General features: G+C 35.7%; 3 protein-coding genes across 4 annotated transcripts in view; 1 reads left to right on the forward strand and 2 right to left on the reverse strand.

The window, feature by feature from the left end:
* The window catches only part of LOC134742113 (uncharacterized), a 106,423-nt gene extending 83,598 nt beyond the window's left edge, over nucleotides 1–22,825 (reverse strand). The window contains exons 1-6 of one of the 2 annotated variants that reach the window (XM_063675066.1): nucleotides 22,560–22,825; nucleotides 22,000–22,234; nucleotides 20,146–20,305; nucleotides 19,707–19,817; nucleotides 19,479–19,631; nucleotides 19,072–19,323 (exon numbers count right to left, since the gene is read on the reverse strand). In XM_063675066.1, the coding sequence (XP_063531136.1) occupies nucleotides 19,118–19,323; nucleotides 19,479–19,631; nucleotides 19,707–19,817; nucleotides 20,146–20,305; nucleotides 22,000–22,234; nucleotides 22,560–22,738 (1,044 nt within the window). In that variant the 5' untranslated portion in view covers nucleotides 22,739–22,825 and the 3' untranslated portion in view covers nucleotides 19,072–19,117. Of the gene's footprint in view, nucleotides 1–19,068; nucleotides 19,324–19,478; nucleotides 19,632–19,706; nucleotides 19,818–20,145; nucleotides 20,306–21,999; nucleotides 22,235–22,559 lie in introns of those variants that run through there. The other variant, XM_063675065.1, reaches the window with a different exon arrangement.
* Nucleotides 1,205–13,607, reverse strand: LOC134742112 (4-aminobutyrate aminotransferase, mitochondrial-like). The gene is made up of 9 exons (XM_063675064.1): nucleotides 13,452–13,607; nucleotides 11,838–11,950; nucleotides 8,542–8,709; nucleotides 7,211–7,489; nucleotides 6,448–6,608; nucleotides 4,036–4,186; nucleotides 3,285–3,442; nucleotides 2,001–2,269; nucleotides 1,205–1,422 (listed from the first exon to the last, which is right to left on the reverse strand). The coding sequence occupies exons 1-9, from the start codon at nucleotides 13,501–13,503 to the stop codon at nucleotides 1,304–1,306; spliced, it is 1,470 nt and encodes a 489-aa protein (XP_063531134.1). The 5' UTR covers nucleotides 13,504–13,607; the 3' UTR covers nucleotides 1,205–1,303.
* Nucleotides 14,114–19,070, forward strand: LOC134742117 (lys-63-specific deubiquitinase BRCC36-like). The gene is made up of 6 exons (XM_063675078.1): nucleotides 14,114–14,290; nucleotides 14,375–14,585; nucleotides 15,378–15,475; nucleotides 15,883–15,993; nucleotides 18,536–18,682; nucleotides 18,908–19,070. The coding sequence occupies exons 1-6, from the start codon at nucleotides 14,189–14,191 to the stop codon at nucleotides 19,031–19,033; spliced, it is 795 nt and encodes a 264-aa protein (XP_063531148.1). The 5' UTR covers nucleotides 14,114–14,188; the 3' UTR covers nucleotides 19,034–19,070.
* Nucleotides 22,826–23,974: the final 1,149 nt, after the last annotated feature.

Here is a 23,974-nt window from a genome sequence, read left to right on the forward strand (position 1 = left end):
ATTTAAATATTTATTTTATTTTAATGTTTCGTTCATATATTCAGATTTGGGTATGAAAATGTGAAACTATTATTTCTAAAATAAATTATCCGTCCCTAATTTACACAAAATTTATACCAAATTTGATCTCATAGATCATGATCAACAGATAGGTAGAAATAGAGGCAAACTGGACCGCAGAAGCCGACTTTTCCCCTTCCTTTTTGGGGGGTAGCCAGGACTTAATCTCGTAGCTAGTGCGTCAGCTCAGCTTTGTATGAACCAAGGAATAATAAATAGTATATCCCCTGAGGCCAAAGTGCATACTCACTTTACTTACTTCGCCTACTAAGAGGCAAATCGCGACTTTGTTATGGTTTATCGATCTTATCACATCACTAGATTATCGACATTCAATGTCGACTATTGCCCATCACTTTTCTGTCTGTGTACGTATTTAGAAACTTGACCCCGCCCCTAAAATTAGTACGATAAGGACAACTGCAGCTTAGGCGAAAAATCCTGCGTAAAAATCTCAAAAATCGAGGTTTTGTACTCGACTGTTTCTTCCTCCAAAACTTAACCAATCGTAACCAAATTTGGAAATCTAAATGATTATGAAATTGTCTGTGTCGGACTGTTTTGATTTTTTGGCTAATTGATATCAGTTTTGAATACCACGCCTCTCATTGCGGCATAGTCAGTGAGGCCATTTTTGGCCATGTTTGAAGGGCTCTATCGCCTTAAAAAACAAAAATATCAAAAAAAGCAAAACACACCGACACAGATATTGACAATATTAATCTGTGTTGAAAAAATCATTCCTCTAGCTTCAAAAACCACGGAGGAAACAGTCGAGTACGTTTGTATGGAGAAATGACCACTCCCGTTGGCTCTTAAAAATAATACTGGTTGTATTAAAATCTATTCACACTAATGTCTTGACATTTAAAATACTGACCATATCCTTACCTCAACTATACCTACGTAGAATTTATTACAATGTAATATTTTAAGACAGCCATAAATTTAGAACTATTTCAAGAAAAAAATGCAAATTCAAAATTAAACAAAAAATACAAATGATTGATGTTAGCGGCCTTTTTGCTTTGCATACTTAATGCAACATAGCCTGTGACGTTCTCTGATACCTAGACATTTCATACATAAAGCTCCATTGCGATAAAAATATGAAACGTCGTCAATCAAATATATGTATTAATACTCGTATATAAATGTGTAGTTGTATAAAATTAATATCACAAAATACATCAGCATAAAATGAAAACCGTATTATATGGGGTTAGGTCGAGACGAGGTACGTTTAGAGTTGCTTGAGTGTTTTCCTGAGGGTGTCGAGGTAGATGTGCGCGTGTTTCTCCTGGAACGTGAGCGCGGGCCGCAGGCGGATGGCCGTCTCGCCACAGGTGCCGCCTAGCACGCCTGCACCAAAGAAAATACCAGGTTTTATAGACTCGAATTATAGCTAAAAACATACCAGAAAAAAAAAACCGGACAAGTGCGAGTCGGACTCGCCCACCGAGGGTTCCGTACAAATAAACGGCCCTTCTTCGTTTACGTTAACTTAGAAGTTTGATTTTTTCACAGCTTCAAGGGACTGAGACTAATAAGACTATATGGTTTAAATTTCAACTTGATACCTCCACGCGTTCCCGAGATAAAGGGTCTTGACAGAGAGACAGACGAACGGACGGACAACAAAGTGATCCTATAAGGGTTCCGTTTTTTCCTTTGAGGTACGGAACCCTAAAAAAAAAAAAAAAGATACTAGCCCCTTATCTACAACTAACCATGCACCTTTTGCACGGAAACGTCAGAAATTCTTAACATATTAATACGTTTTCAAACAGGTAGCAAAACATAGTTACCCTGAAGCCCATGCATTAAAGCGGATAACATTTTTTTTTATAAAACACATTGAATTTGACTTGAACAGCAAATCTTTCAAACTGTATGGAAAACAGGAAACGCCTTATAAAACAAATAACGCCAAAACTTACCATTTTTCTTCAAGTCATTATTGATCTTGTCCCTCAAGCTAGCATTAGGCGCGTTGAACGCCAAGAACGTGCCCCGACCGCGCACACTGTTTAACGTGTTGGAGAATTCTTTCTCGAGTTCATGTAAACCATCTTTCAAAACTTTTCCAGTTTTCTGAACGTTGCTTAATAGATTCTCTTGCTGAATGACGCGAAGTACTTGCTCCAGGAGGATGAGCTTGCCTGGGTCTCCCATCCAGGTGTTGAAAATCCTGTACGCCTGTGCAGGCCTGAAATAATCCAAAAATATGCTTTCCTATTTATAGGTTCGCATACCAAATTTCAATGAAATATATTCTAATTGAAACTCTAACCCCTTTTTTCATAAAACTTTACGGGTATGATTTAGTTAAATGTGTCGTTCTCAAGTAAAAGGTACCACATTGTCGCTTACCACACACACATACGCTCTGACAGGTTAGTCGTATAGAGATGCAAGCAATTTCACCCTTATGGTAAGCGACAATGTGGTACCTTTTACTTGAGAACGACACAAATTATGTTTTATCAGTTTCTTACAAATACATTTTGACTTCAAAATGACAGATAAAGACAAACCATTCATAGCTAATTCAGGCCAGTAACGCGCATATGAATAACGCAATAAGTACTTTTGTGTAATTGTGTATATTATAAGTATACAATATTTTCGTACCAACCAATACAATGAGGTATAACGCACTTAACTAAACGCAGATGGCGCTGCAGTGAAACGATTCCAATCGACAGTAATTAATGTTGAATGCCAGGGTTGTCAGGTAATTTTGAATTTAAAAAACTCTCATATATTGAACACAAGCGCCGTCTTATTTTACTATTGAAGTATTTGCTTCACGCGTGAATAACAATCAGAATTAGTGGACTGATCAACTTGATTCAGCAGTGATCTATGAAACTCCCCATAAAATAGTTTATAGAATTTAGCGAACTCTTCAATCGACACATGGTTTGGTTACGATCAAACATATACTAATCTGTGGTTACGATCCTACACAAAACTGCTTGAGATATTTCATGGACAGGACCTCCTTTCAGCATAACACCTTTTAGCCTTATATTTTCTACTATAAGACTGGCAAAGACTGAATAACTTTAGCTGTGATTTATCCAAAAAATTCAAATTCATTCGGCAGCTAAACATCTCGTTACAAGCCATCAAGCAAGGAGCGGGGTAAATATTCCACTGGGTCGAAGAACAACCAAGGGTCCCAAATTCTAAAATATATTTAAAATAGGAGCACTTACCTGAACGCAGCCGAGGTGTAATAGCCGCCCGTGAGCATTTTCTTACTGAACGTGACTAGGTCCGGCGGCGAGGGCAGGTCGAAGTGCTCGTGCGCCCACATCTTGCCCGTCGGCCCGCACCCCGTCTGAACCTCGTCTACGATGAGAGCTACTCCCGTCTGACAACCAAAACTTATTTTAAATGATTTGTACATCATTTAAAACTTTCTGCTGCCTAATTTACAGATATACAGAAATCGTGAGGAGTAGACACCCCGGAAAACTTTTCCAAATAGAGATATATCTCTACAGTTCACCTTCAAAAGTTCCTTCAAAATTCAGTAATTTTTTTTTACATACAGAAAAATATTTCATTTCATTTCATTTATTAATTTTATTATCTCTTTTTATTAAGATATTAGAGAACGGTAGACACTTTTGACGAGAAGTCAAATCCGTTGCTTTTGACTCAGTTTCAATGAAATTTCAACCTTCATAAAAACAAAATGGCATTTCTTTTGACTCTTAAAACATTCGAACAAATGATATTCAACCGTACCCAAGAATATAACTAGGTTCATAATCCCTATAGCTGTATGTTTGTATGGTAAGGAGCACGAAGTTAAAATATAGTAGGTACCTAAGTCATTTTACACTAAGTTTTTTTTAAGCTGCTAGTCACAACCTGTCAATAGCCACAGTAGGTTTATCGGAAATATCAGTATTACATAAGGTGTTCAAAAAATATAGTTGTTTGAAGAATTTAACTTACACGCTGGCAGATCTGCTGAAGGCTCTGGAAGAACGCCGGGGACGCCTCGTGGTCTCCTCCCTCAGACTGTATCGGCTCCACAACTATGCCCGCCACCGGCTTGCTGGATTTTTCACGCTCTTCTATGATGCGCGCTATTTGTTCCAGGCATCTATGTAGTATAGACAATATAACAATAATGGATAACGTTGATTTCCTGAATGATACCCAGATTTTTTTCTCTAGCAAAATCACCTCGTCGCAAATCTAATCAATTAATCATGCACAAGCTCAGGCGTTTGTTTTGAAATTATTTGGCGATAAAAGCCAACCAAATAAATGCAGGCAATAAAAACACCTATGAACAGGCAACACCTATAAATTTTAAGACCTTTCAATCGCGGGTTTCGGGGAAACATAATTTTAAATTACATATTGCTACGATTATAAAATTATAAAAAGGTGGGACAACTTCATCACACATGCTTTCAATCGAGACAAGTACGTTAACGCATATCAAACTTATACACGGTGGCTAAAATATAAGTGCATTCCCGAAATCACGAAAAAAAATTTGGCCTTTTCATACATTTTGGCTGGTCCATTTTCTATGGGAGGGTAAATTTTTTTTTCGCTATTTCGTGGTTGGTCCCATCGTAAAAGTTGCTCAGTATAATCCCAAAACTTCCCTGGCAACGGGAATGCACTTATTTTTTAGCCAAACTGTGTAGAAAGGGCATGTAACAAGACCAAAAAAGTATTTAAGAGTATTAAAACGTATGACTTCTTTGACGACATGGATCTTGATTCTTGACATTACAATCCCATCAAAAACATTACATGTAAAAAGATGCAAGTCTCTCAACGCAGTTCTTCTACTACAAAAAAGTTTTGAGATGTAATGTAAAACCAAGTCGGTTATTTTAGTCAGTAGTCAGTACCAGGGGGTGTCAAAACCGTAAGACTATTAGATACCTTTATTCTTTTAATATATCAGATTCTTTTCAGATATCGTAGCTCGTTGTTGGTTAAGCATCTTGGTGGTTCATCGGGACAAAATTACTGCAACTAATTTTTGCGTATAAGTATCGACGTATTCACGTTTTTATTAGTAAAAGAACTATCTGTGTTGTATTTAAAGAGTTTTTAACCTTAGCCTTAGTTAGCCTTGCGTGCAAAAAGTGTTTATGGCATGGCACCCAAATTGTATAACAAGCTACCCAATTTAATAAGAGAATCCGATATGCCTCTATTTAGGAAATATTTGTTGGACTTTTTGGTACAAAATGCTTTTTACTCTTTGAAATAATTTTTAGATTATATGCCGCATATTTATTAAATTTAGTATAATGTAGTATAAGGTCGGAACTTTATAATTTTTGCATGCTGCATGATAGTTCTTAAGAATCTAGTCATAGTTATAGGTAATACTTATTATTTCTATGCCTATTCAGGCAGGATGTGCTGATCAAAAATTGTTTTAATACACCTTTATTGTACCGCATTCAAGAAATAAATAAATGATTATGATTATTATGATTATGATTATTGATTGTAGAAGTTGGAATGTCTAAGAAAAAATCGTGCACCCTAGTTTGGCAACTGAAGTAGATTGCGCTATACGTCATTTGTTTTGTGGTACCTGAATTTAAAAACGATTTTTTTAAGACTTGGTCAATTTTGATATGCGTCAACATGTGAAAACAATGCGTTTGTTATTAATCCAATGACATGCATGACTTGTTCTAAATCAAGTTACATACTTATTTTATTAGCATTGTATGACGCTGCATAAAAAAAAAGCTTAATAAGGAACTAGCTACTTAATTATTAAAAAGTAAAGCTATTAAAATGTTACTGCACCGAAATGTTGGCATCATGCTTCAATTGTAGGTAAAACAAGACAACGACGGTTTCCGAAGCGGCGAGTAAAATTATACGGAAAATCATCTAAGAGAAGCCTGAAAAGAATGACAAAAGAAAGAAATGAGAAACATACTCACTAGGACTGTGATAAATTGCGATAGGAATAAAAGAAAAAAAACCGCTCTGGAATTATTTTTTGACTATAGTTTACCATGTTAATTGTTAAGTAGTTTTTTAAGATTTTATGTTTGAATGTACCAATGATGCAATGTGTGATGTAATTTTTTTTTCTTTTTTTTTTAATTATTAAAAAAATAGGCAATTTTACATGGGTTCGCGAAAAAATATCTCTTTTCAAAGAGATCGCGTCGTGAAACACACTGAAATAAGCAATTAACTAGGTAGGAATAACCTTGGTTATAATGTCAAAGTAAATCTTGCTAACATTGAAATATACCTATCTACATAATCTATTTGCATGGATACCAAATCATAAATATGCTATCTTATCTATGAGTGGCATGCAGCATATACGTATGTACGGGTAAGTATGTGGGAAAGCATTACCTTTTATCTTCCTGATTGTTGTAGGCTTCATTCTCGTGGAGTGGGTACTTGTATCTCGGGAACGGGGCCACGGGCCAATCGAAGGCCGGGCAATCTATTTTATGTATCGGCTTCGACCTTGTGGTGGTCAAAGCTCCGAAGGTACGACCATGGAAACTTCCCTGAAAGTTGATTGAACACGTTTTAAGCACCCGTAATAGTCTTGAAGAATTTTTACTATTACTTTTAGTTACCGATTCAGAGAGCTTGTACAAAACAAAAAAATACTATAGTACCTAATAAAAGTAATTAAAGACTGAACAATATATATTAAAAAAATTCAATTAGCATCAGCTGAAAATTTACTGTTGTCAATTACTTCAAATTATTAACAGTATGCATGATAAAAGGATGCGAACTAATGAGGGTAATTAATTAAGTAACATGCAAAGCAACTGGTCACAGGTGGATTGAATCCTGCATACTAACTATAATATCTGTACTGTCCTTAAGAAACTGAACTGAACTGAGATAAGGTCTATTGATTAACAATTGTCTCTGTACTATGGGTTACCTAGAAATGTTTAAGAAACATGATCTACAACTTTCAGTAACCTATCTATAGGCAGGCCTACCGTTTAACTGAGACGTGTCCCTTGGTATGACAGGGGAAGCGGGGCGTATGACACGACTCTTCTTCATCCGAGCCCCATTGCTAGGGAGACGACCGAGTTATGCGGCAAGCCTATAATCAGATACAACATAATGAAACAAGCAATTCTACCTCAAATGACATGATAGCCAAGTCCGGGGATCCCGGCGGTTGGTTCACCATGCAGGAGTGCGCGTCCTCCGGCGCAAAGTCCACCTTGCCCCCGCGCTGCTTGGTGCGATACCAGAAGAACACGGCCTTGTAGGCGTTCTCGTTGGAGCACGAGCCGCACATCATCGTGGACACGTGGTCCAGGCCGCGCGGGGCCACAGGCAGCAACACGCTCTTGAGCTTCGAGGGCCAGTCGGCGGATGGAAATACTCCAAGCGCTGGCCGGTTGATGAGGGATTTCTATAGAAGAGAAATAAGAGAATATTGGCTAAGGCAGGGTTGATAAAAATCATGATTTTTATAAAAAAAACCATAATCATCCGATTAATTTGATTTAAATCGGATTTATTTAATAAAATCAGATCTTTTTGATTTTTTCATTTTCTTGTCTTTTTTTATTAATTAAATAGCCAGTTCAGTTATATAATAAATATATTGCCGGAAGCGGACTTTTTTTCATCGAAATAAACCCACATAGCATCTTTTTTTCTTCCAGACATCTTTTTTTTGTATTCACTCTTTCACTAGTCAATTACGAAGCGAAATGCGTCTCGTGTTTTAGTTTCGGGGAATCCTGGAACTGTTTCGGTACCATGCGTCTCGTATTATAGTTTCGGGGTTTCCCCGAAACTGTTACGCTATGACACGGTTACACATGTGTGCGTGCCGTAGTGGTCCGGGGAATTCCCTAAACAATTTTGGGCCGATTTGGTTGTAGTAAAAATTTAATGATTTAAATCAATGGTTTTTTGAAAAAATCCCTTGATTAAAATCACGACTATTTAAATCGTGATTTTAATCAAGGGATTTAAATCGTATCAACCCTGGGCTAAGGCGATCCCACAATGTAGTTATGAAATGTTATATAACAGCAAATGTTTTTCTATACCTATAATAATCATAGCAATATTTGCTTTGCCCAAGGTTAACTGGCACTGGCAGACTGACTTTTTATTTGTAAAATAAAGATTAAATAAATAAATACATGTTATTCTAGTTACCGTATCATACAACAATTATACACCATGTTAACAGTGGTGTGGCAGCACCACAAAAAGTCCTTGAATAACATAGAGCTAATTACGAGTAAGAAGTTTGTCAATAACTTTTAAATAATTATGCGATTTATAAGTCATTGTATTTTTTGCAATGTTAACACCAACATTTACTATTTTACATTTTATAATGTTAACAAAGGTTTCAGGTTCATATTTCATTTTAAGAAAAGCAGGTTAAACATTTTGTCGGTTTACATTTTTAATGCAAGCGAGATTAACATTGGAAATACTTACAAGGGCATGTTTATCTTCAAAAGCTCCCAGCAACGCAGGGTGGTTGTATCCTATCGGAACCGACGATATTTGGGTAAAAGCATCTAGAAACTCGTTCCCGTCCACGTCCACGAAATAATTGCCGACGCATTTGTCGTAGTCGCCAAACAGCTGCACAGATTGAGCTTGCTGGAACAAAGATGATGGAATCATTTTGATTGTGGAAAAAACAAAAAGAAAGCAACACTACAGTAGTATCTTGAATTTAACAAGGTGTAGGTCGGTACAGTGGCGTAGTGTGAACCAATCTAAAAACCATATCTGCGAGGCCCTGTTCAATGAGTTTTTCCTTAATAAAAAGGTTGGCTTTGCGAGGCCCCCCTAAGTGCGAGGCCGTGGGCGACGTGGGCTACGCCACTGGGTCGGTATCTTTTCAACCCTTAGCCATACTCTACGAGGTGAATGTGTAGGGTGTAAGTCGTACTGAACAACTTTTTGACCGGCTAAAATTAGTGGACAACAATTTTTTTATCATGGGTAGGTATGGTCGGGTTAGTGCAGACGAACGAAACCCTAGAAGTGTGTGTTGTGTGCAATCCTACATTTGACTTTAATGCCGAAGACGGTAGTTTCTCCTTCCGTTTCCAGCTTTCGCGCCTAGTACCCAGTACCCACCCACTCAAACTGAACGAGTTTACACTTCGTCGATCAGCGATCGCGAAAGCTTCCACACTCAAATTTCGAAATGACTCGATACATGTCGAACTATATTTGGTTTTATTACGTAACTGACTATAGTGCCTACCTATTACTACTTGTTAAAAGGTGATAGTAATCAATATCATGTTTATCATATAACAACAGTATATAGTTAGTGTATGTAGTTATGTGTATTATACATATAACAACAGGCATTGTTATCGCCAAGGTGATTTTATCATCAAACTACTCGAGATAGATCGTGATATTGTTGCCTAGTGTCACGGGCAGCAAATCTGATGAATACGATCAGTTATTATGATTTATCTCATCTCATTTGAACCAAAGATAGATATAACTCCGTAATAGATGGATACAGTCTAAGGAAAAAACGTGCCTCGAAAATCAAGAAAATTTGATTCTCGATCAGATGGCGCCACTACCTTTGGCCTACTCTCGTATAGATGACGTTACGGTTTCGTTTGTTATTTAACAATTTTAATGCATATCAGTGAAAGAACATGGGTCAAAATAATATAAAAATAATTAACGCAAATATTGCAAATCCAAAAAAAACATTTATCCATATATAAATACATTTTTTCATATTTTTGTTTTTAGTTTTAATCGTGTGTCGATAGATGGCAGTGACTATACAGTGGCTACAAAATTTACTATGACAGTACCGCTCTATCCTATTATATCCTCTTTGTTCGAACCAAATGTATGCATTGATATTAGACGTAGAGCGACGTTGACGTTGACAAGCGGACGCAGCAAACGCTAGGAAGAAGAAGATAGACAAAGACAAATTGTTACAATAAACATTTGTTAAAATAATATGAATGATAAGGGTTAGTCGGGGGTCGGAACAAGTGCGCACTTGGGGCTACTCTTTAACCGGGAAGAAAAAAAAAATTCATTTTCTCTTTAATAAATTCCATTCATAACGTGTCCATGCAATTTTGCAGCTCGCTGTACGTCATACTTGTAATCATCCTTCCTATAGACGCAGTTAGCCCATGAGCGCACTTGTCCTGACTGACTTTACCTTAATAGCATACCTATGCAAACACTGCAAAATAGTTTTAGTCTCATTTTATAATCCCGAACACCGACAATCCGCCGAGTACTAAACGGAATATTTAATACAATAACAGTTTATCTTACTACTAAGTACTTACTTATATTATTAAAAATACTGTACCAACCTAGTAAATAAAACATTCTGAGACTGTACCATTAAAATACATAAAGATCACCTTCAATTTATAGCCGTTTATTCAATTGAAAATAAATTGAGCGGAATGAATAAAGCACCGGCCCCTTATTCACATATGTAAATGCGTACTATATTACGTACATACAAGAACAAATTATTACGTTGTTTTTACCGGAAGAGTTATCTTGACATTCAATATGTATTGTTTATTAAGAGTAATTGACAAGGGAACAAGGTTTAGATCGAGGATGGTAAGGTCCGGGCTCGGCAAACTTTTGAAACGAAGAGCAAAGCACAATAGAAATCATCCGTTTTAGGTATCTCAGAGCCATAAATTTTATTTGAAATTTGGTCTACATTTTTCTGCCTTTTAAAAGCCACAATCCTAGGTCCAAAGAACTGTATGCCACCCGCAAGCCTTGGTTTGTCGACCCCTGTATTATGCAATAAGATTTCTATTATCCGAGAGTTACACCTACAGTATAGTAGACATGAAGTCTGTCATACAGCTAGCTTTTAGGTGTTTACCCAAATTTTACACAAATAGACTATGTCAACATACAATATCTTGAATAGGTACTATTTTATTATAGGTAAATAAATACACTTAAGAACAATGAATTGGGGTACCTAATTAGGTAAGTTAGAAATTTACATAAAAAATTACCTGACTGTTTGAGTGCTTGGCCATACTTGGCACAAAGTTTATGCTCAATATTTTAAAATCAAAGACATTCAGAAATAAATTTCCATAACAAGTAAACTAACTGGCTAAACTTTATGCAACCATAATCAAATCCGTTGTAATCATAGTCTATTTTTTACTAACATAAGGGGTCATACATTAATTACATCACACGTTTAGTTGTCTATAAAATGTGACATGTTGTGACAAGGGGGAGGGGGGTGGGTCACAAACTTGGTGACGTCACTTTAACTTATTTAAATTATTATATTCGCTGTACAGTTAAATAACAAGTTTTTGGAACGATAATCGTTTTTAATCGTTGAATTTTCTTTCCTACTCTGTTTTGGGTTATAAAATTACTAATATTTATTTTCTTGTCAAAAATATTTTGATAAAATATTAATAATACTTAATTCGATTTGCCGATTTTATTGAAAAAATGTGACGTCACACCAGGGGGGAGGGGTTTGCCAAATGTGACCAAGTGTGACAAGGACCTCGAAATTCGTGTGACGTAATTAATGGATGAACCCTATTTTACTCTGTTTTTTTTTTATATCAAACCAGCAACATTTCCTAAGCAAGAGTCAAATTAGGGTTCCAAACTATTTCCTATGAGCAGTACTGGATAGTTTAAAAAATACTATTTCCTATAGTATCCATACTTGTAGTTAAAAAAAAAAAAACTAGTAATAAAAGAAGGCATACCTGTAGATTGTTCAGTTCACCCAACAACTGCTGAGTCTTGGGCCCAGGAACCGCTGTCTTGATTGATGGCTTCTTAGGTTCTTTATGGGTTGTCACAGACATACCCCTGGTGTCTATAATGTGGACCAACAATCAGCTCTGTGACTATACTAAATATCCGTGGCAGGATATCCAAAGAATATGAATGCTATTTTTTATTATATTTCAGTTGTTATATTACATTAAATCCTGTGGATACTAAAAATAATCATAATATTTGTTATTTATTAATAGTTTAGCATCTGGATAAAGTGTAATAGCAATCATTCAATTTGAGCTTAAGCTTAATTGCTTGACATTAATTATCAGGCAATTCACTAAATCTCTAAATTTCACCCCCCTTTTCTCTCTCTTTAGGGATGATTTCCGACTCGAAAACTATCCTATGTCCTTCCCTGGGACTCAAACTATCTCCATGCCAAATTTTAACTAAATCGGTTCAGAGGTTTAAGCGTGAAGAGGTAACACACAGACAGACAGACAGACTTTCGCATTTATAGTATTAAGTATGGATTACACATGAAACTTATGTAAATCTTTACAAATTGGACATACTAATTCATAACAAATATGAAACCGTAATCTCAATTTTTTCTTTCTAGGAAGGCCCTGAAAGTACCATATTCCTAGTGATGTTCATATGTATAACATTTCTAGAGTAATAACAAATAGGAAAAAACATACAGTGAAACCTCGATAACACGAATCTCAAGGAAAACGCTAAAAACTTTGTGTTAACCCTTAAATGCATGATTTTTTGTATAACTTTTTAATAAATTGAAATAGATGTGTCATGTTGTATAGATTGAGGGAATAATATTTTGGATAGCTGCATATTGAGCCACGGACCATCAAATATACGATGCATATATACATCATTATGCATTTAAGGGTTAACGCGGTTTCGTCTCATAGAGGGCATCAACTTCGGGAGGTTCTAATGGTTTTTTGTTTGTCTTAAAGGGGTTTCGAGTTACAGAAAACCCATGAATAATTCATATTAGAGGTAAATTATATTATATACAAACGCGTAAAGTACAGTTTTATTATCTTCTTCAAGTTACGTAGGTTTATTAGTCAATATTTAACTTCAAGATAATAGAGGGGATAACACAATACGTCTATTTTTTCTAGTTGTAGAGGTCGATTTTCATTTTTCGAGATAGAGGTAAAAATTGTACTGGATAGTCGTGAAGGGAATCGTTGATGGTTACTTCGCCTTAATCAAGAATGATTAAATATTTCGAATTATGGAGATTTTGGGCTTTGAAGGGAAGGGAACAAAGAAGGGAATGGCACTTTATTTCGTGTTAACGAGGATTTCGCCTTATCGAAGTTCCACTGTATATTAAATACTCAGTTACAGTTTTTAAAGGGCCAATAGAAAAACACACTTTGTAATTGTCGATATAATGATTACCTACAGTTAATAAAATACAACCTCCTGACATATAGACGAACGGAAAGGACTGAACTAAACTTGTTAATCATTAAATTAATAAATTACAAGCCAATTAGAGGTAATAAATTTTTAGAGGTAATATAATAACAGAGTACGGCAGTCAGTATACTTACATTTTATAGCAGGTAATAACGAAATCTCGGTACCCTTTACTAAACGGAACATGTTTATTCCTTTTATACCTAATTTGTCTCAACTATTTTTAACGAATCGAAATATAAAAATACCTTATAATTACAGGAACAAGTCAATTGTTCAAACCCAAGACAAGTTAGACAAGCTTAAGCCCAAATGTCAAATAAATTATAAAATTATAAAATTTTAAATTTGTCAATATTAAACCACAGATTACACATTCATTGTGAATTTCATTATGTTGGCTAACCTAACATAACTTGGTATTTGTATAGTTTGGCTTATGACTGCCTCATTTCAAACATAGACACAGATAATCATACTGTCTTTGTCTTACGCTAGTACTAGCACCCAAAAGAAAGAGATGAGTATAGTTTTCCCATGAGTTTTCCTGATTCTTACTGACTGACAAGTTGTGTTTGCTAGACTATAGTCTTCAGATTTTGTTAATTTATTTTGAGGTTTACTTGGGTTTACCAGTAAAGCTTAAAAATCCTGAAAGATATTTTGAACATGCTTATTGGATTAAACTGAAATGTATAAATGGTATTGATCTCTACAAAAAAAGCATAAAAAAGTGAATCTGTCATCTGGTTGAATCTGTACTGTCGAGTCTATGGAGTCCATGAGTCTGTCGAGGTACTGTCAGTCGATAAACAACACTGTCACACGTACACAGAATTTATTTACTTTTTTCTACTTAATAAGCTGTAAAATGCTAAATAAAGTACTACTATCTACTGATGTCACCTTGGTTTGCGTTCAACATGCACTATCTACAGAAAAAGAAGAAATAATGGGACTATTAATTGGAGAGGTACACGGACCAGATTAATTGGAGATTTTCTAAGTCTTGGGGTTCTTATATTAAACCACTAATAAATCAAAATCCATATTTCAGGTTCACGACAATGGTTCGCTGGTTTCAATAGTATCATCGGTTATTTTACGGCGGTTGGATAAGAAGCCTGACCGTGTCGAGATCTCGGAGGAGCAGCTAGTGCAGGCTACATTAAGAGCGGAAGAGCTCGCAGCGGAAGTAGGCCGGCCGCTAAGGGTGGTAGGCTGGTACCACTCCCATCCCCATATTACTGTGTGGCCTTCTCATGTTGGTATGAAATTCATTAAAAATATCTGAATCCTTTGTAGTCAGAGGTCTTGTTGCATGCAAACAATTGCTAATTGATATTCTATTTCTTCTGGCATTTCAAAAACACACACACACACGTACACACAGGCACTCATGTCTAGTTATTATTTTTATTACAATGTCTTTATGTTATAAGTTTCCATTTTGTAATTTAACTTGTTATTATTATCTTCAATTGTTCCTATTTTAATGACCACAGCGTCAATTGTACTTAATTACGAGCACAGATGTTATCATTGTAATTGATATAGTTAATAATTATGCTACCCTCCGGCTGTCCTAGTCTGGGACCGGTCTGAAAACCAGCGCCGGGCATCTCGGCCCGGCACACACTGAGACTGGAAACCCTGCCCAATTGATTGTACTTACTTATAAATTAATAATTGTTTTTTCTTATTCTTGTTTTATGTAATTTTATTTTATTTTCTTTTGTACTTTTATTTCATTTTCTTTTGTACTTGATAATGTGGCAATAAACAATTCTTATTCTAATGTAAAAAAACCATTTGATTGTAGATTTACTATAGATACAAATTACAAACCACTAATTCAACCAAGCTTAGTAACCATAAAATGTATGCTACATGCAATGTTATTTGCTGTACAATTAAGTAACATGGGTTTGTGTGTTTAAATTTTTTTAAATACATACATATCTAAAATTAGACAAAAAAAAAATTTTAAGTGATAATCTGATATTACAAATTATTTACTTTAAGTAATGAAATTATGTCAGAGCTTTCTATGTTTACAGATCTTGCAACACAATCCATGTACCAAAGGATGGACGCCAGTTTTGTTGGGATAATATTTGCTGCATTCCTTACAGATCAAAGCACCAAAGCTCCATCTGTTAGTATACCATGATTATTTAATTTACAGTGAAATCTCATTAATCCAGCACTTCGATAGTCCTGTGTACCCAGTAATCTGGCACTAAAATTGGGGTACAAATGATCACTATGATTGTACTGTATTTGAATTTACTATGTGCGCTTACATTAACACACTTCAATCTCTTTATAAATTGCTAAGTTCCAGATAACAGTAGAAGCAGTTCTTTGAAATTAGTATTTTAGTAACGTGTCTAAGACATACTAAAAACACATCAAAATAATATGCAGATTTGCTCTGACTTCCAGTAATCAGAATTTTCCAATAATCCGGCTCTCTCGTGTCAGCATTAGTGCCGGATTAGTGAGATTGTACTGTATTTGAATATATACTAATCTGATTTAACTGTTCTTTTTCTATTGCAGATACAAATTACTTGCTTTCAATCTGTCACTGATGGCTCAACCCAAAGCAGAAGAGAAATTGAAATGGAAGTTGTGAACAACAATGACTCTCTCATGACAAACAATTTTGAGGTAAATGATGATGATACTTCAATTAGGCCAAGCAATAAGAAGGTATAGAGGGAAATGCTAGGAGCACAATTTTTTACTACGTAACTTTGTTTGGACTAGTTAGGGGATGAACATATCAAGTCCCCGGCCGTAACCCTGGTGCCGGGGGGGAGGGGGGTATGAAGGTTTAATTTTTCGATTATTCACATATCTTGGAAACTTTGCGTCTTAGCGACATGACTACTTAAACAAAACGAAAGCTGATTAAATTTGCTACAAGTTTAATTCAGTCTAAGTCTAATTTCGAGATATTCTCTATTGAAAGTTTATTTGAGGCTCTAAATTGTATCTTGATATCTACATCAATAAAGCTACTATGCCATGTTTGGTATCGTTTTCGCATAAATCGGGAGTGCCAAATTAATTTATGGTATCACATTGACACCGTTCCGAAGTAAAAACATATAAACTTTAAACAAATACCTTTTTTTTAACTCCTCTTTACACTTAAACCGCTGAACCGATTTAGTTGAAATTTGGTACAGAGATGTTTGAAGTCCCGAGACTGGACATAAGATAGTTTTTATCTCAAAAATCATACTTTGAAGGTGTGAGGGGAATTCAGCTTCTTCGCTGAAGTTGAATTCCTGAGGTTAATACTGTTTAAGTTTAGGTTTGAAGTCATATTTGGTATCATTTTCAACTAAATCAAACATGTAGACCATCCCAAATATTATTTAAATCGGTTCAGCGGTTATTAATTCCCCATACAAACTTCCACCCCACTTTCCACACCCTCAAAAGTTGATTTTGGTTATAAAAACTATCATATGTACTGTCCCGGGACTCAAACTATCTCTATACCAAATTTCAACGAAATCCGTTCAGCGTTTTAAGCGTGAAGAGGAGTTAAATAAAGCATTTTTTTTTAGTTTTGTTTTTACTTAGGAATGGTGTCAATGTTGATACCATAAATGAATTCAGCACCCCCGATTTATACGAAAACGATACCAAACCCGGTCTAGCAGCTTCACTGATGTAGATAATCAAGATAAAAACGAGAGCCCTAAATAAACCTTCAAGAGCCGATATCCCAAAGACTATAAGATATCGAAAAACTTGACTGAATAAAACTTGTAACAAATTAAATCACTTTTAATTTTGTATAAGTGGCCATGTCTGTTAAATCTATTAAAAATAAGGAAAATTCACAAAATAAGTAGCGAATCCATACGGAAAAAGACAAAATTAATTGACGCCCTACACTACTGTGTCTCACGGAAGTTTTGTTATTAAAACTACTGTCTACGTTTAAAATGGCGATGGACTGGCCATGTAGCACGCTACAACGATAAGCGATGGACAGCAGAAATAACTAGATGGAAAGGTCCCAGTGGAAAAAGATGACAAGCACGACCTACTAAGCGATGGAGCGATGACATCATAGCTACAGCTGGAAAAGAGTGGATAAACCAAGCAAAAGACAGAGAAAACTGGAGGAGGCCTATACCCAGACAGGGGTTCCTATCCAAAAAAATGATGATGAAACAAATAAATAGTAAAGCAAATAACCTGAGATGGGAAATGAAACGGCTTAATAATAATAATAAGCCCGCAGGGCAGCTTGTGGCGAGCTGTTGGGGAGTGACGACCCCACGGACCCGAGTGCTCCAGAGAGTCGGTCAGGGTCTCCGTATCCGGCGTGTCTTCGTCGGTCGGAGTGGACCCTTGCCTTCATTGGCCGTCCAGAGGGGAGTCGTAAGAGCTATATGCTCCAGGGGTGGAAGTGTTAAAGGGCATAACGCCGCGAGTAACTTCGGAGAAAGCGCAGCACACCTCTCGACACCCCTGAGCCGCTCACGCCGGTGTTGCGCCTGGCCGTCTTTACGATGGCGCATCAGGTGCCCATCTAACGAGTGGCGAGTCACCACCTGCCTCGATAACTTGTGCAAGCAATGTTATGACAGGTGTCCGGACTTCTTTGCAATAGCCCAGTCTTTTTTTCCACCCAAACTTAAACCATAGACCAGTACTCTGTCCATATTCTCTACAATAGCTTCCAATGCCTGCTAAAACCGGTTCACGGGTATCTATTGATGTACCCGTGAATGGGTTCCAGCAGGCTTTCTACATGACATCAAATCTCTCCAAACGGCCTCTACGTGTTGGATCTATATCCCCACGCACGCCATAAATAACCAGGCTCGAAAGACCCGAGAGTTTCAAAACGGAGATAAGATAAGATACACATGATAATAATAATAAAAAAAGTGGCCATGTCGCTCAGACGCATAGTTTCCGAGATATAATCGAAAAATGGAACCCTCAACCCCCCCCCCCCCCCCCCCCCTCCCGGCACCAGGGTTACGGGCGGGGACTTTTGTTATGTTCACCTCCTGACTAGTCCAAACAAAGCTACTAAGTCAAAAATTGGGTTCCAAGCATTTCCTCTATAACTTTTCTTGAGCATTCATTTCCTGGCTAAAATATTCTTCTAAGTTTTTTCAGTATTTGTAAAAATTGTATATGTAATCTCATAACTTTTATATGTAATCCATTTCAGATATTAACCCAACTACCAGCAATTCTTAAAGAAGAAGAGGATGAGGCCTACCAGAATGAAGTTGGCGCTAGTGAAACAGATGATATTATTATCAAACAACATAATGCAGCTGTGAGGACAATAGCTATAGGACATATTGTAGAAAAGGTGATTGTTATGATTATATGTTTAAAATCTCTAGCACAACACAATGAGTTGCCTACATCTCTATGCATCTGAATGTTCCTTGAGCTTATTATATTAATTTTATATTGGATATACTTCATTATAAATATCGATCTTATGGTGTTTTCTTTATGGATGCAAATGGCTAGGCCATGGCCATGGCACTGAATTGGTGGTCTGAGGTAAATATTTCACATCTTGTTTCAGATGTCTCGGCCAATGCTAGAGGCCCTGGTTTCCCGGAATGCTCTTAATGGTGTGAGATTAAAAGCTCTGAAAAAACAGCATCAAGAACTTATGTCCAGATTGGAGAACATGTCATGCAATGTATAATTACTAAAGACATAAATAAATACTACTAATATGATTAGTAATAGTTTAATTTAAGTCACTGGTATTGTTTAACTTGATATGTCCTTAATTTAAGTCACTCTTATCAATAATTTCAAAGCCATCTGAAGAGTCTATACTAGACATGCGCTTCCTCTTATTTTCTTCCTGAGATGCATACACCATATTGGAGACAGCTCCTGCGAAGTTGAAGAAAGCATTGTAAGCTGTACCACCCCAGGTCCCGGATGGTTGAACTTCCTCTAATGTAGAAGGAAGTTGCTTCTGCTGAACTGTAAGTAAACATATCATTAAAGAGGAAAGTTCTTTCAAGCCAATAATAGGCAATATTTATTTGTGGTACTGTAAAATAGAAACAGCTAATATGAGATCAGCCTTTTTAATTTAATTTATCATAGGTATCATTATGGATTGTATTGTTCCTTACCTAGTGGTATATACTCATCTTCACTGGAATCTGTTATATCCACTTCTTTTTCAAATGCTTGCATTTTTTCTACTGACATATTGGTAACAAGAGAACTGCTATGGTCAGAACTGTCACTGTCTTCCATAGGGACATCTACTGGCTTCCAATAGTCTGAAATTTAATTTTATGACAAAACTTAAACATGTTATTTTAGCTATCTTATTAATATTAGGGCAGGATAACAACCTAGGCTTTGCCTTTCATCAACAACATGTTTGGTCTCAGGCTCTAGAGACAGTATCTTGATGTCTCCCTCGGTGATTTCAGGAATAAGACCTTCTAATTCACCATCTGATTCTGCAACAAGAAATATTTAGGAACATGAAGTAAAAAATAAACTATTAATGATTACTTTACTCATAAACAGGTATGTAGTTGTGAACCATGTTATATTCACTTCAGATTACATCCGTATTTGTAGACCTAAATACATTTAGCTTAGCTTTTATATTTTTATTTTATACCTACCCATTAGCACCAGTTTTTTTTGTCTCGGAACTGGAATAAAGCAGGTAAGTATGTTGTTCTTAAGGTCTTTTTTTAGGTCATTATTTTTTCTTGCAAAACGCTAATGGGTTAACACATGGTTAACACAAATAAGTAACTTAAGTAAATATTAATTTACCTGCATTTTGTTGTATTTTATGAGCAAGTGTAACAACTGGTTTAGCTATCTTGTAAAAAAGACATGTCACCATAAGCACAATATACATTAACTTGTATCCACTAAAGTATTTCCCTACAAGGAAAATCATACCCAAGATTATGTTCATCATCAAGAAAGCCTGAAAGAACAAATGTAAAATTAAATAACACCCTGATCAGTGGGCCTACTGTGAACACCGAAGTTTGCAAATTACGGGCATCTTTTTCTGTCAATTATGCCTTCATTGGAGTAGGTCTATACCTACACTTCATCGCTACCATATATGGAGAGTCTTGCAATATGACTTTCCGTATATGGTACTGCTAAGCCTTATGATCTAACTAGCTGTTGCCCGCGACTTCATACGCGTGGATTTGTATGTTGGTGGTTATATATTTTACATGAGCATAGAATATTATGCAGCAAAAGATATCAGTAGCGACAGTTAATCATCATCACTACATAGTATAAAACAAAGTCGCTTCCTACTGTCTGTCTGTCTCTATGTATGCTTAGATCTTTATAACTACGCAACGGATTTTGATGCGGGTTTTTTAAATAGATAGTGATTCAAGGCGAAGGTTTATATATTATTGTAGCATTGCACCGGTGCGAAGCCGGGGCGGGTCGCTAGGTTGTTAATAATTATACAAAGCATGAAGTTTACTTTGACAAACTACGAAGTTGCAAGCCTCTAACTGAAAAAAAAAGTGTTCTCGATATAATCCCCCTCAACCCCCTTAGAAGATTTTAAAAACGGTGTAATCAGTTTTTGTCTAGGTATTTTAATATAATGCCCTTTTACCAAGTTTAAATTTCCTAGCTTAAAAGAAAACTTGTACCACATATAAAATTACATCCCCTTTTTAACCCCCTTAGGGGTTGAATTTTTAAAGAACGTTAAAATAATTTTTTTGTAACCTTATATAATGCCTATCTAAGAAGTTTCAAAGCATTTATAATGGGCTCATACTTTCAACACCTTTTTAACCCTTTTAGGGGTGAACATTTAAAAACGCTTAAATTTTAATTTCTTAAATTCTAATAATACCCATGCCTTTGTACAAAGATTGAAGTCTGATCTCCATATAGTCTACAAATTTTCGACCCCTTATTTACCACCTTGGAGGATGAATTTTCAAAAATGCAGAAATTAGTTTTAATCTCTTTTAATTAAATATCTTTCCACAAAGTTTCAAAAAGTACCTAGCTTAAAATAAAATTAGGACCCCTTTAACCCCACAACAACCAACAAACTTTTAACCCCTTTTTAACCCCCTTAGGAGTTGAATTTTCAAAAACGTCGATTTTTTTTTGTAATCGGCTATTATGGCTTTCTAAGAAGTCTCAGAGCATTTGTAATGGATTCAAATTTTCTACCCCTTTTTAACCCTGTTAGGGGATGAATTTTTGAAAACGCTGAAATGGCTTTTCCTGTATTCTAATAATATGTCCATATACAAAGTTTCAAGTCCGGCAATTAAAAAATTTTGGACCCTCATTTCATCCCCTTAGGGGAAGAATTTTGAAAAATCCCTTTTTAGTGGATACTAACGTCATAAAAGCTATCTATTGTGAAAAATTCAGCTCTCTAGGTCCAACGGTTTGGGCTGGGCGTTGATTTAAGTGAGTCAGTCAGTCAGTCAGTCAGTTAGTCAGGACTTTTATGTTTATATATATAGATTACATGTTATTTGAATCCTTACCTAATATTCTATATCTACACTTCAGAGAAATATGCCCGCAATTTGCGAACTTTGGTATTTGCTGTTTGCGGTAGGCCCTCAGAAATGACGAATCATATTCGGCAAAGTTATGTTTCTAATAGTTTACCTTAGTATGATTAGTTTCTCTTAAATAGACATATTCACACCAATGCATCTTCATCCACTGCTTTAAATAAGATGCAGCAGAGCTAAGCTTAGTTCCATTGTGGCTAGCAAGCTTCTTTAAACAAGTTGTTCTGTGCTTGTATTTCAACCAAGATTCGAAACCATCCAGGGCAACTATTACAGTGGTTAGATAGAATATGAACTCCATGAAATTTACTTCTAAATGAAGGCATATGCTGAAACAAAAAATAATTAATAAAATAACAGTTTTTCCTTGCATATGCATATATGTATTCCTCACTTAAACTTATTTCGACTAACAACATTTAAATACCAATACAGTAATTTTTCATTCAAGTTCGTTACCTTTTTTCAAAACAGCAAACCCTAACAGTGTGACGTCACAATAAAGTTATAATTACTGAACTGCGCATTTTATTTTATTACAAAACAAATTGTTTTATTTTAAAACAAGCATGAAACACAAGTCTGCTTACTTTCGTGTTGTCGCAATTATACACCTAAACTAAATTTTATTATATTATCTTCATGTATACTTACAAATAGATAATGTTGAAAATGAAAATAAATATAAGAGATAACCACATATTCTTCCAAAATAAAACATCTTCAAGAACCCCAACAAAAGCTGCCAATAACAGTGACGATTGCCAATTCTTATTTTCTGATTTTTTTACGAGGGATCCCCATTTAAAAGCTTTTTTAATATTCGCCAACATAGAATGAATTTTTTACGCAATTTTGTATTTCAGAAAGCCAAAAACTATTTTTCTCTTGAACTAATTGTGTGGTTCTGTCAAATCATTGTTTATTTTTTTTTTTTTTTTCTTCTTGTTATGGCTTTTGTTAGGTTAGCCAATGTCAGGTTGTGGAGGAATTAAAAGTTAGGGAAACTAGGAATTAGGAAATACGGATAAGACGAAAATTTGGAAAGGAAAGGATTGGATTTAGTGTAATATATATAATTATATTCTATACTATATTTTTATATCATTCTTTTCTAAAAATACTGATATAATTTTATAAATATCATAGGAGTTACTAAATAACAAGCAAATTATGGATGTAGGAAATGGGATGCGTAATGATTCAAGGCTGGAAAGGAAATCAGACCGATCATAAAGAGGGCATGCAAAGAAAATATGGTTCAGATCCCCATAGTCTCCACAAGAACAATGAGGATCCGGCTTTTTATTTATTACGTGTAAATGCTCCGGGGAACAAACATGCCCCAGGCGCATTCTACACAAAATAGAAGTTAAAGTTTTCGAAAAAGATATTTTGCTAAACCATGGTTTCCTTGGAATTGACGGCTGAATACGCCTATAATGTTCACCTTTTGAGGTTTCCTTATTCCAAATCCCATTCCAATCCTCATACAAATAAACTTTTGACAAATTTATTAAGTCAAGACAATAATTCTGGTATGGCACAATGTCTCCCACGTGAATAGCCTCATTCGCCAATTGGTCAGCTCTTTCATTCCCAGGAATGCCCACGTGGCTTGGTACCCAAGCCAGCACGACAGCACAACTCTTCTGTGAACATTTATACAAAAGATTCCTAATATTAAAGATAACTGGAGACTGTTTATGAGACTTAAATGGGAACCTCGTTATGGCTTCTAAAGCACTGCGAGAGTCTGAAAAAACTATGGTTTTGGGTATCTTCAACATAAGTATATATTCTATAGCTTTAAGTAAACCATAACATTCACCAGTGTAGACGGATGTTTCAGGTGGCAGTTTGATAAGTTGTAATCCTTTGTATTGTGAATGGAAAATACCAACACCAACGCAACTCCTATCGCCATGTTTGGAGGCATCTGTGTATAAACAGTGCCAATTAGCCCATTCAATATTAAGAAGGTTAATAAATTCCAATTTTGGATTAATATCGTTTTTAGATAACCCTATGTTAAATTTAATATCTGGCTCTGTAATGAGACTGTTGTA

The sequence above is a fragment of the Cydia strobilella genome, chromosome 6, assembly GCF_947568885.1.
Source record: "Cydia strobilella chromosome 6, ilCydStro3.1, whole genome shotgun sequence".
Taxonomy (NCBI): Eukaryota; Metazoa; Arthropoda; class Insecta; order Lepidoptera; family Tortricidae; genus Cydia; species Cydia strobilella.

Bases quoted from the DNA above. Each gene is read 5' to 3' on its own strand.
- LOC134742112 (XM_063675064.1), bottom strand. From the start codon at position 13,503: ATGTTCCGTTTAGTAAAGGGTACCGAGATTTCGTTATTACCTGCTATA. The intron at 11,951-13,451 runs GTAAGTATACTG...TCCACATTATAG, and splicing joins GTTATTACCTGCTATAAAAT to ACACCAGGGGTATGTCTGTG. The intron at 6,609-7,210 runs GTAGAATTGCTT...ATCAACTTTCAG, and splicing joins TGGCTATCATGTCATTTGAG to GGAAGTTTCCATGGTCGTAC.
- LOC134742117 (XM_063675078.1), top strand. From the start codon at position 14,189: ATGCTAAATAAAGTACTACTATCTACTGATGTCACCTTGGTTTGCGTT. The intron at 14,586-15,377 runs GTATGAAATTCA...CTATGTTTACAG, and splicing joins TGTGTGGCCTTCTCATGTTG to ATCTTGCAACACAATCCATG. The intron at 15,476-15,882 runs GTTAGTATACCA...TTTCTATTGCAG, and splicing joins AAAGCACCAAAGCTCCATCT to ATACAAATTACTTGCTTTCA.